This window comes from Geotrypetes seraphini, chromosome 3 (genome assembly GCF_902459505.1).
Source record: "Geotrypetes seraphini chromosome 3, aGeoSer1.1, whole genome shotgun sequence".
Lineage (NCBI taxonomy): Eukaryota > Metazoa > Chordata > Amphibia > Gymnophiona > Dermophiidae > Geotrypetes > Geotrypetes seraphini.
The window spans coordinates 398574786-398587907 of NC_047086.1; the positions used below are offsets into that span (position 1 = coordinate 398574786).

Below are 13122 nucleotides of genomic sequence, written 5' to 3' on the forward strand. Positions count from 1 at the left end.
CAAAGGGTGGCAGAGAGCAGGTTTGCTTCTATTTTGGAGCCTAGTTCCCCCTATGTGTGCACTGCTTTTCTGGTATGGAGGGTGGGTGGGTATAGTGCGCTGTCAGTCCAGAGAGGCAGGGTGGCAGACAGGCAGGCAGGGCAGCAGAGACGTGAGTGACTGGTCCTCAGCAGTCGCTTCTTTTTTGATCAGCCAGCCCAGTCGGTGTTCCAGAATTTGTTTAGTGAATCAAGGCCCTTCCTACTTTGCATGCCGTTAACCCTCATTTGCATGTGCGGATCAGATGCAGATAAGCTCAGGAGGAATGTTAGTGAATTGCAAAGTGGTCGGGACATGATCAGTGGGCTTAGTGAACCTAGCCCTAAATGACAAGGCAGTGGCTGTTGCCAGAAGGATGCTAGGCTGTATAGAGAGAGGCGTGACCAGTAGAAGAAAGAAGGTGTTGATACCCCTGTACAGGTCGATTGTGAGGTCCCACTTGGAGTATTGTGTTCAATTTTGGAGACCTGAAGCAGTCCAGAAGAAGGCAATGAAAATGGTAGAAGATTTGCATCAGAAGATGTATGAAGAGAGGCTGGACGCCCTGAATAAGTATACCCTAGAAAGGAAAATGGTAAAACCAGAGGGAATGAGATGGAACAAATTTCACATTTCATAATTTAACATGTTCAGGCCTGGAAGAGCCAACAGTTTGAATCATCGCCAGAAGAACAGATAATAAAGATAAGTGTTTTATTTAATATACACGTAACAAAGTTATAGGGGTTTGAGTATTTGGCGGTCAGGACCAGGGAAGTGCTCTGATGGCAACCTAAGCTTTGAACTTTAAAGCACATTGGTTGGTGGCTGAGCACTTCATTTTCACATAATTTAATATAGAAGATATTTTTGATATTTATGAGTTCTATCCTGTGAAGGTATTGGTGTATTAGTAGGCAAACAGGTAGTATTTAATGAGATGGACTGAAACCTATAAAAATTAGCATTAAACAACCCTGAGCGATATACCAAAGTCACATGCCATTTATAGAATAGCGCTTAGCACCGGGACACACACCTAACTTTAGGCACAGCGATTTATGCAAATTCTCACACCATATTCTATAATTATGTGCGCAACCTGGAGGAACACCCCCAATCCTCCAGTGACCTTCCTATTTCCATGCCCCCTATTTGGATGCATGCATATAAACTAGGCATGGCTCTTGTGCCTAAATTACATGTGTAATTAAAACCAGTTAGTGCTAATAATTGCTCACTAAGATCTCAATTAAGAACATAAGAACTGCCGTACTGGGGCAGACCGAAGGTCCATCAAGCTCAGTATCCTGTTTCCAACAGTGGCCAATCTAGGTCCCAAGTAGTAAAACAGATTTTATGCTGCTTATCCTAAGAATAAGCAGTGGATTTCCCCAAGCCATCTCAATAGTGGCCTATGGACTTCTCTTTTAGGAAATTATCCAAGCCTTTTTTAAACCTCGCTAAGCTAACTGATTTCACCACATTCTCCGGCAGCGAATTCCACCTTGTGTGAAGAAATATTTTCTCCAGTTTGTTTTAAATCTACTACTGAGTAACTTCATCACATGCCCCTTAGTCCTAGTATTTTTGGAAAGAGTGAAGAAGCAATTCACATCTACCCTTTACACTCCACTCAGTATTTTCTAGACCTCTTATCATATCATCCCTGAGCCATCTGTGACTGTGTGTGGAAATTGGGTGCATGCCCTTTTGATAGTGTGTAAATGCGAGGGGTAAGCATAGGGGAGGTGCAAAGGTGTGTCAAGCGTTTACATGAGTAGGTTATAGAATACTTGCATTTTCATTTAGGAGTGTGCATTTTTGGATGCTATTGATATGGCATAAGTGAGTGTGCCTAAATATTAGTACATAAATACCAACTTACTCTAGCATTCCATAACAGGCACCCAGATATTGTTATAGAATTTATGCCTTTTGGCACCTAAGTTTTAGCAAACTATGTAGAACTGACCTCATTGGGGGTAATTTACAAAGGACTTTTCATAAATAGTGTACATGCAAAAGATGCCATTCATATAGTTATCCTACATGTAAAAAGATAATTTTATATGGTAGGACCTTTTGCACTTACAGGCTTTTTTATACACATAATAGGACTTTGAAAAATTACTTCAGGCTAAATGAACATAAAAGTTCACATGGTGACAAGATGGCTGCATGTAGGTGTGTTCAGAATCATGAAGTATTCATATAGGTTATAAAATGCACATTTATAGAAATACATCAACAGCAAACTCAACCATTCTCAAGCATATGTAAACATATGTAGCAGCATTTTAGCCATAAATTCTGTGGGATTTGTGGGGAAACAGCATAAGGACAATATGTACATATCTCTGAGTAACATAGAAGGTATTCAAGCAGTTTTTGTGTGTGAGAAAAAGCCAAGGAACACATTCTGAGCTATGACTAGCATGGGAAGCCAGTACGGGCCTAAGGAACAGGGGGTTCTCGGACCCTGGAAGGGGATATAGATATTTACAGATCAAATAAGTTGTACTCATTAGGATGGCAAAAGTCATAATTTGCACTAATATTGTAAAAAATGAGCACAAAGTCATCATGGGATGCCCTAAATTTTCAAATAGTGGCATATCTTCACAGATATTTCTACTTTTACCTTCCTAATACCATCACTATGGAATTCCCTACCACTCTATTTGAGGCAAGAATATAATATTGGGTGGGGGGAGGGTTTCAAATATATGATCTTATAATGAATAGAGGGATTTGAGGGAGGGTGGGGTGAGGGTTACATTTCTACTTATAAGTTATAATGATAAGATGTTCAAGTGCTCAGACTAATTGTGTTTATTATGAATATTTGTACACTTGATGAAAGTTTTAAAATGAATAAAGAATTATAAAAAAAAAAAAAGAATATAACCTTGCCAAAGTCAAGAAATCTCTGAAGACATGCTTTTTTTTTTTTGCATTTGGAGGAGGCAACTAGGATTGAGGAATTGGTGAGATCTCTGAAGGCTCTGCAGATATGCTGAACTATTTGTATAATTGGTCTTGGCGTTTTAAAATATTTTTTTATTTCTCTGTAAACTACCTTGATAGCTTTTGTACTTTAAGGTCAAGCAAATTTTAATAAAGAGATAAATAAAAATATATGCGGAGTATATTTATAGCTAGGTAGTTGAGCATGAAACACAGGCCTAAAATAAACCACTTAACAGTAACGGTTGAATACTGCTGCTAGGCTTTACTATCCATGCTTTGCCCTAACTCCATCCAAGCGCTGTACGGAAAGTGCATAGTGCCAATGAAAATAGACTCCAGCCTAAGTATATGGGGATCAATCAGTTGTTTTACAGGTTATTTCTTAATAGTTCTAGAGTATCAGGTCTCAAAATATAAAATCAGCATGTATACCTGATCTCCCCAGTCATTAATTACTGGCATATTAATGTCATCAATGAATACGGTCATTTTTCTACCACCTGGCGGTCCATATATGCTTCCAACTCTCTTGTCCACATAGCTCTCTATTGTCCTCTAGAACAGAATGGAATAATATTGATTAGTACTGGTAACACACTATAAAATAGTTGTGAAAATTTTGGAATAAAACAAAAGTAAGCAAAGAATCAAATCTGTATATAGTTGTCAAAGAATAATAAGATAGGAGCCCCCCACCCTTTCTTTTTGAGTCCTAAATTGCATTGGCTTCCAGTTATCTTCAGAGTACAGTATAAAGCAGTGTTGATTTGCCATCAATTCTTGTATGGAAACATCCCAGAATCGTTTAAAAAGAATATATTCAGCTTTATACCAAAATGATCTTTGTATTCTGAGAATTTAGCTTTACTGAAGACGTCTGTGAATATAAGACTTGTTAAGACTTTCTGTTGTGCAGGAGTTAAGTTATGGTGGGTCAGATACGTAATTGCTGTGAAAAGGGTAGCTTTAGAAAATTACTAAAGACGCAGCTATTTGTAGAGGCTTTTTACTAGCTACGGTATCTCTAGTAAAGATGATGAACTATTTACGATCTTTATTATCCAGAATATGATATTTTTCTGAGGATTGTTTGCATGTTTATTTTATAACATGCTCATTTTATCATGGATTTGTTTTATCATGGGTCTATTTTAATATTATGTATGTAAATTTTGTAAACCGCTTAGTTTTAAACGGTATATAAATTTTTTAAATAAACAAAGTCAAAGATTTGTGGTCCATTTTACAAATAATTTAATTCAGATTTTTTTGCACCTTTTAACATTTCACAAGCTGGACCTCCTTAACTTGACACATATAGCAAAGATACTTACCTGTAGCAGATGTTCACTGAGGGCAGCAGGCATATATTCCCACATGTGGGTGATGTCATTAATGGTGGCTGGGTTTTTTGACCTGTTCCTGGGGTTATTTGGGGTGCTGATTCAGAAAATTGCATTGGATAGACCGCATCAGCTCTAATTTCTTAGATATCTTCTGAAGAATTGGGATGTCATATCAAACTTTCTTTTTGGAATGGGAAATTTATGTAGTTAAATTATCCATATTTTTTGTATATAATGACCTTTGTTTCACAACAATTCGTCAACTTCCTTTCCTATATTTCACACTGGCATAAAAATGTAAAGCTCGAATGACATAATTGCCTTTATTCTGTTATATTACATAATTATGTGCAAAAACTTTTGATGGTAAACATGGTTTGTTTTATTTATTTATCCCCGCCCTTTCCAGGGCAAGTTACACACTTACATAAAAAAAAATGTAAAATTACATATAACAAACAAGTCAAATCAACGACAAACATATCTACAAACAGAAAAAACAATCCAAACAGTAAAATACATTAGTGACCAGCACCCTACTATCATCAATCTCTACTCTTCCTCATTTATTCAACCTCAGACCCTGTATTTCATCTGACAAAACAAATGCTTTTTGAGTAATCTTTTGAAATTCTGTATATTCTGCAGTTTCCGTAGACTACATAAATTTGTATTTCAAAGATTTCTCAACCTGATCTGTTTAAAACAGTTGCACATTCTAATGGGTTTTTCAACTTTGTCTTCTGTTACCTGGTTTGTGTTTTTGTGTACAAGTTGAAAATCCCACGCTGCTCTTTGTGACCCTGGGCAAGTCATTTAATCCCCCATTGCCCAAGGTCCATTACATAGATTGTGAGCCAACCAGGACAGACAGGGAAAAATGTAAACCGCTTGGGCTATAAATGGTATATAAATACTTAAATAAATAAATTAAATATAGTGTATGTTTAGTTTTACATCTAAAACATTGGATTGTAAAAGGTAAGTAACTTAACTGTATAATAGTTATGATTGTATAGGAGGTATGTATATATTCCAAGTGTATTACATATTTGATATACCTAGACGGTTTACAATATTTAACTTTAAAAAGAAAAAAAAAAAGTAAGAAAGGGGAGGCATTCATAGTCAAAATATCAAGGACAGATCAGATGGTAATAAAGGGGTCCATGGGTAAGGATAAGTAAAGTACATAGAGATAAAATAAATTAAAAGGGAGGTTAAAAGTGGTGGAGATAACAATAGAGAGGGGATAGCACTTCTTAAAAGTGGTTTGTTACACCAATATCTCGGGGCCTATTATGATTTTCTAAATCAGCACTCAGAAAATAAATCCTTAATCAAAAATGCTACTGATGACAAAAAATATATATCATTCTAAAAGCGATATTTAAATGAACATCTAAATAATAATAATAATAACAGTTTATATACCGCAATACCATTAAGTTCTATGCGGTTTACAATAGATTAAGTGAGGTACAAATTGATTGAATTTAAGAGGGGGGAAGAGGAGAGTTAATAGGACCGGAAATGCGTTGTTGAGGAGAAAGAGATTAATAGGCTCCCTCCTCTGTCTTGCTGCAGCGTTTGCGCATTTGTGCGGCCCCAGAAACATTTTTTAATTAATATTTTAATGAATGTGCTCAGTACCCTCACACACTAGTCATAATGAATGAAGACCAGTGAGTTAGGGAACCATCATGGCAGCATTCTGTTCTCACTAATACCACCAACAAGCAAAGAAAATATCTTAGCAGAAATAGATATACTGTATATATGTGTGAGCCAAGATGACAGATACTTCAATAGTGCAAAGTAACCAGCACAGCAAATGGCAGTAAATAAAGACAATCACTTTTCTGAATGCTGGATGCTGTCAAATGATGATTCCAATGGTTTCCAAAAACAAACGCACTACTCCAAACTGTGTAATTATGTTACTTGATCTCCAAGCACAAATGCTCAACTGTGGTGCGTGACTGTAGATCAAAGGTGCCAAAAGTGCCATAGTGTCCAAAAAGTAAAAAAACAGAAAAGACAAAACCCTTTCAAAAATAAAATGTAAATGTTGCAATCTCATTCAAATTAGCCACTTCTCAGCCATTCCCTGAGATATTGGTATTACTCTGTTTGTGACATCCCTTCTTTCTTTCTTTTTTTTTCATAGCTGGGGGCATCCCTAAATAGAAAGGTTTTTAATTTGTATCTGAATTTGTCAAGGGATTCTTCAAGTCTGATATTGATGGTAGAGCATTCCATAGGGAAGGGGCTGTGAAAATAGTGTTTCTCGTGTAGAATAGTTCTCTTATGAATAGGATATTAAGTACATTTTGATTGTTGGATCATAAGGCATGTGATGGGGCATCCCAACATATTTTGCTATATTTGTGGGGAGTTTGTAAAAAGAGGTTATTTTGTTGTCAAGCTTGGAGATCAAGACAAGTTATGGGCTCCTCATATTGTATGCAGCATTTGCACCAGTGGACAAATGGAAAGAGAAGCTGCCTGAAATTTGGAGTTCCAATGGATTGGAAGGAACCGAAAAACCACTTTAATGACTGTTATTTTTGTATTGCATCAATCAAAATACCCTGATCTACCATTAGCCTGGAGACCTGTTCTGCATTCAGATCTTGTACCATCTTTCCATGAACTACTACAGCTCTCAAAAGATGAATCTTGCATGCCTGATATCACACAAGGTAAAGAAAATGGGGGCAGTGACAGTGATTCCCCAACAACTTCACATAGTGAACATTTTGAGCAAAATGAATGGAGCCTTCTGAATAGCTTACCTCCAGGCTAAGGAAAAAGAATGTACTTCAGCCTGGAACAAAAATTACATTTTATCGAAGGAGAAAAAAGGACTTGCTGCCATTCTATACCAAAGACAACAACTTAATATTCTGCAATGACATTGGAAACCTGAAGAAAAAGTACAGTTACTTTCCATAGCAGGTGTTATCTGGGGACAGCAGGCAGATATTCTCATATGTGGGTGATGGAGTCCGGTACGGACAGTGTTAAAAGTGAACTGTCACTTTGAGTTTTAAGAAACTTTGCAACTGCCCACACCGCGCATGCGCAAGTGCCTTCCTTTCTGACTTAGGATCGCAGTTCCTCAGTTCCGGAAGCAAGTTAAGAAGTCAACCAGGGAAGGTGGGAGGGTTGTGAGAATATTTGCCTGCTGTCTCCGGATAACACCTGTTATGGTAAATAACTGTGCTTTACCCTAGGACAAGCAGGCAGCATATTCTCACATGTGAGACTCTCTAGCTCAGGGGTGTCCAACCTGCGGCCCCGTGAAGTATTTTGTGCGGCCCTGGTCGAGGGTGATGTAGTGTTTTCCTCTTCTGCCCCCGGGTGTTTACCATCTTGCCGGCTCCCTCCTCTGTCTTGATGCAGCGTTTGCACATTTGTGTGGCCCCGGAACCATTTTTTTCGGCCAATGAAGCCAAAAGAATGGACACCCCTGCTCTAGCAGAACATAATGGAGTAGAGGGAGAGTTAGTGTTTAAGAAGAAAATTAATTCTGTAATACTGCTTAGCCAAAATGACCATCTCGTCTGGAATAGGATTCTAGACAATAGTGAGATGTGAAAGTATGAATTGAGGACCAAGTAGCTGCTTTGCAAATTTCACCAATGGGAGTGGAACGTAAAAAAGCTACTGATGCTGCCATAGGTTGTACTTTGTGTGCTTTTACACGACCCTTGAGCTGCAGAAGGAAATACAGGCTGCTAGCCATGTGGAAATAGTCCTTTTGGTTACAGGTTTGCCTAATCTGTTAAGATCGAAGGAGATGAACAGTTGAGGTGAAGTCCTATGTGGTTTAGTCCTTAGTATGTAATAAGCCAAGGCACGTTTACAGTCCAACATGTGAAGAGCTGTGTCTCCAGGATAAGCATGAGGCTTTGGGAAGAAAACTAGAAGCACAATGGATTGATTGAGGTGAAATTCTGTGACTACTTTCAGAAGGAATTTAATATGGGTGCTGAGTGCCACCTTATCGTGATGGAATACTGTGAACGGTGGGTCCGACATCAATGCTTGGAGTTCACTCACTCTATGGACAGACATGAGAGAGATCAAGAAGACCACTTTCCAATGAGAAACTTAAGATGAGTAGAAACCATTGGTTCAAATGGTGGTTTCATCAGAGTGGCTAAGACTATATTAAGATCCCAGACAACTGGAAGGGGATTGAGAGGAGGTTTGTAATTGAAAAGTCCCTTCATAAACCTGGAAACAAGAGGATGAGAGGCCAGAAATTTATTGATGACAGGAATGTGGAAAGCACTAATAGCACTGAGGTGAACTCTGACCAAAGCAGTTTTGAGACCAAAATTGGAAAGATGGAGAAGATAAATCTAATACTGATGATAAAGATGAAAATGGAGCATCTTGTTAGTGGAGAGCACACCACATAGTGAAATGTGTCCACTTCTGTTGATAACACTTCTGGGTAGAAAGTTTTCTGGAAGCAGCTATAATGGCTTGCACAGCATTAGATAGATTGGGATCTGGTGAAGTCAGGCCAACAGGTACCAAGCTGTGAGGTGCAGTGATTCCAGATTCTGAGTGAGCACAGATGGAAAGGTTTGTAAGGGAATTGTAGAAGGGAGTACCAAGGTTGTCTGGGCCACCGAGGAGCTATCAGTATCATGATTGACTTGCCAAATACTAGACCCTCAAGCCACACATGAAAAAGGACACCAATTTGACATTGCAGCCTACATGTCCCAACAACCCACTCATCCAGAAATCCACACATCAAACGGATAATGGTACCGCTCCCTCTGGTCTGACCATTACACGTACTCCTTCAAAATCAACTGGACCAAAACCAAAAACAAACCAATTACACAAAAAATAACTTACAATTCACATCAATACATCGAGCCCCACCAAATTCTGGACAAAAACAGACACCATAATCCAAAACTACAACCCCAAAGACTTCATCTCACAATGGAACCAACTAAGTACAGCAACCCTAGATGAGCTAGCTCCAGAACAACCCAAAACCAGAATCCATAGAAAATCAGACAAATGGTTTGACAACGAACTACTCCAACTCATAAGGCAATGCAGACAACTAGAAAGAAAATAGAGAAAAGATAGCCTAAACTCCACAAAAATAACATGGAGAACACTACACCAAAAATAAAAGCAAAAGTTGAAAGAAAAAAGAAAGGCATACTACACAAAGCAAATAGAAGAATCCCAAGACACAAAAAAGATCTTCCAATTACTAAAAGAACTACAGACACCACACCATATCTGACAAAAAAACAACTCCCCCCCCCAGCCACCTTATTAGCCACATTCTTCAAAAATAAGATTGCAACTATAAGAACCACTTTCAATGAAACACCCATGCACCTAGAAGAGATCTCAACTTCCCCTTCAGAGAAAGAATCAGTAGCAGCAGAGAGAACTTGGTCCCACTTCTCATCCATAGGATGGTCTGACCTCAACAAACTATACAACAAATACAGTCATGTAGCCTGTGACCTTAACCACTGCCCACCATACCTACTGAAAACCTCCAGTACGCTATTCCGCACGCTACTCCTACAATGGATACAAACTCTACTCACAGAGGGCCAGTTCCCACAAGACCTCAGCAAAATTATCATAACTCCAATCCTAAAAGACCCCAAAGGCCCAACAGACCAACCATCCAACTACAGACACATAGCCTCAATCCCACTCTACATCAAACTAATGGAAGGTCTTGTAGCTAAAGCCCTAATTGGATATCTAGAAAACCACAATTTACTCCACCCTACACAAACTGGCTTCAGAACCAACTACAGCACTGAAACCCTGCTAGGAACATTCATGGACATCGCGAGATAACACCTCAGCACAGGCAAGAAAATGTTAATCATACAATTAGACCTCTCCACAGCCTTTGATCTAGTTGACCATGACATCCTCCTACAAACTCTAGAGTCAATAGGAATTACAGGAAAGGTACCAACATGGTTCAAAGGTTTTCTACAATCCAAAACCTATAGAGTCAAAACAAACAAGAAAAATCAGAACCATGGTCCAACCCATGTGGAGTTCCCCAAGGATCACTCTTTTCTCCAACACTCTTCAACCAATACATTGCCTCCCTAAGCTCCTACCTAGACAAACTAGGCATTACCTCCTACAGCTACGCAGATGACATCACCTTACTCCTCCCTTTCGACCAACCTGAGCCCACCATGATAGGCAAAATACACAGGACACTTGAAAAAGTAGCAACATGGATGAAAAAACAAACAAAAACTTAACCCTGTCAAAACAAACTTCATCCTCCTAGAAAACAACAAAACTCCATCCTTGACTAACCTAGTAATAAACTCGATCTCCTACCGCATTCAACCCTCACTAAAACTCCTAGGAGTACTGATAGACAGAGGATGTACCATGCAACCACAAATCAAAAAAAATAATAAAAACATCATTCGCAACCATGAGAAACCTAAGACAAGTCAGAAAATTCTTCGACAGGAAACAATTCTAACTAGTGGTTCAATCACTAATACTAGGCCTAATAGACTACTGCAACATACTATATCTCCCCCTGCCCAGCAACCACGATAAACAACTTCAAACAATACAAAACACAGCCCTAAGACTTATCTACTCGCTGAAGAAATATGACCACATCACAGAAGCATACCACGAATCACATTGGCTCCCAATACAAGGCAGAGTACACTTCAAATTCCACTACCTTCTTTTCAAAGCTATAAACAGAGACAGCCCATGCAGAACCTACACTCTGAATGGTGCGACCTTAACCAGAACTGTGGAAGAACGAGACCTGGGAGTAATCATTAGTGAAGATATGAAGGCAGCCAATCAGGTGGAGAAAGCCTCATCTAAAGCTAGACAAATGCTGGGTTGCATCCGGAGAAGCTTTGTCAGCCGAAAGCCCGAGGTGGTGATGCTGCTGTACAGGTCCATGGTGAGACCACATCTGGAGTACTGTGTACAGTTTTGGAGGCCACACTATCGGAAAGATGTGCTAAGAATGGAATTGGTTCAACGATTGGCCACCAAGATGGTCTCAGGGCTCAAGGATGTCCCTTACAAAGAACGACTAGGTAAGTTGCACCTTTACTCTCTCGAAGAACGCAGAGAGAGGGGTGACATGATAGAGACGTTCAAATACGTTACTGGCCGAATTGAGGTGGAAGAAGATATCTTCTTCCTTACAGGCCCTACAGCGACAAGGGGGCATCCGCTGAAAATCAGGGGCGGGAGATTTCATGGTGATACTAGGAAGTACTTCTTCACCGAAAGGGTGGTCGACCGTTGGAATGATCTTCCACTTCAGGTCGTTGAGGCCAGTAATGTGACTGACTTTAAGATCAAATGGGATCAACACGTGGGCTCACTTCAAAGAGGAACTTAGAGGGGAGAGTTATTTGAGTGGGCAGATTTGTTGGGCTGTAGGCCCTTTTCTGCCGTCATATTTTATGTTTCTATGTTTCTACTGGAACAATCGACTAACCCAAACCACCTCAACCAGATATAGGAGAACCCACAAAATTTTCACACACACACCAACCAGAAATGTCAAAAGAAGAAAAATGTATGATAACCTACTGGCCACCGAAGCAGCGAAACTGGACCAACAGCTCATTTCGACGAGGTGGGCCTGCCGGCTGGGCAGCAGCAAGACCTGGCCGGCCTGCCAACAATTTAGAGGTTAGTTGGGGGGGGGAGGTTAGGGGGTCATCGTGGGGGTGGTAGCACGGGGGGTCGTTAGCGTAGGAGGTCCGGAGGGGGTGCAGCTTTCCAGCAGGAGGGGTTGGGCACCCTCCTGCCGGTGATCAAAAGTTTTTTTGGGGGGTGGCGTTCTGGCAGGAGGGGTTGGGCACCCTCCTGCTGGCGATCAGGAGTTTCAGGGGGTTGGGCATTCCGGCAGGAATGGTTGGGCACCCTCCTGCCAGTGATCGGGAGTTTGGAGGGGTGTTCTGGCAGGAGGTTCAGGCAGCTGCTATACTTATCCCTTGCCGCGATAAGTGTAGCGGCCACGTCTACTCCAACCCAATTCTCTAACATGGACACCGGTTACAGAATCGGGGTTAGTGTAGGCTCGATTCTGTATAGGACACCTCTCCCGGGTGTCCTATACAGAATCAAGGCCTCTATGTTTACACTTCTCCCTCCGTATACATGGTTTCCATATCTGCGGATTTGTTTATTCATGATTTTTTTGATGCTGATTCTGCCCCCCTCAAATTACATCATGATTAGTTCTTTTTCTTAGAGAGCAATTAAAGAAAAAAAAACCAAAACAAAACAGTGCCTTTTGGAGGGCTCACCTGAGAACAATAAGCGCATCATCTCCTCTGCCAGCCTTTCTCGCCTCTCACAGCACAGAACTGAAGCATACAGGGCAGGAAATGCAAGTGTCGAGCACTTTGAAACCTGACACAGTCTTCACGCAGGCCCCCGTCTCACCCCCTCTCATTGAGATATGGAGCAGAAACAGAGCCTGCACGAAGCCCAGCCAGCCCAACCAGCAAGATCGAGAGAGAGAGAGCTGCTCACATACCAGGTACCTTCAGCTGCAGAGTCTCTAGTTATTTGCGGTTTCAATAGCAAAAATGCTGGCTGTTACATAAAACCATGAATAACATATAAAAAGTTATTCACAGTTTTTCCATAATTGCACCTATGGCCCCCCTGCATCCCCCGCGAATATCGAGGGAGAAGTGTTCTCATGAATAAAAATCTCAGAATCCAAGACTTATCTGGTGAAAGAGCC

The 13122-nt window shown here is 40.3% G+C and overlaps 1 protein-coding gene across 1 annotated transcript in view; it reads right to left on the reverse strand.

The window, feature by feature from the left end:
* Positions 1-13122, reverse strand: part of DNAH8 (dynein axonemal heavy chain 8) — a 1666792-nt gene that overhangs the window by 388109 nt on the left and 1265561 nt on the right. Inside the window, 1 exon segment of the mRNA XM_033937418.1 lies at positions 3424-3546. Within this exon segment, the coding sequence (XP_033793309.1) occupies positions 3424-3546 (123 nt within the window).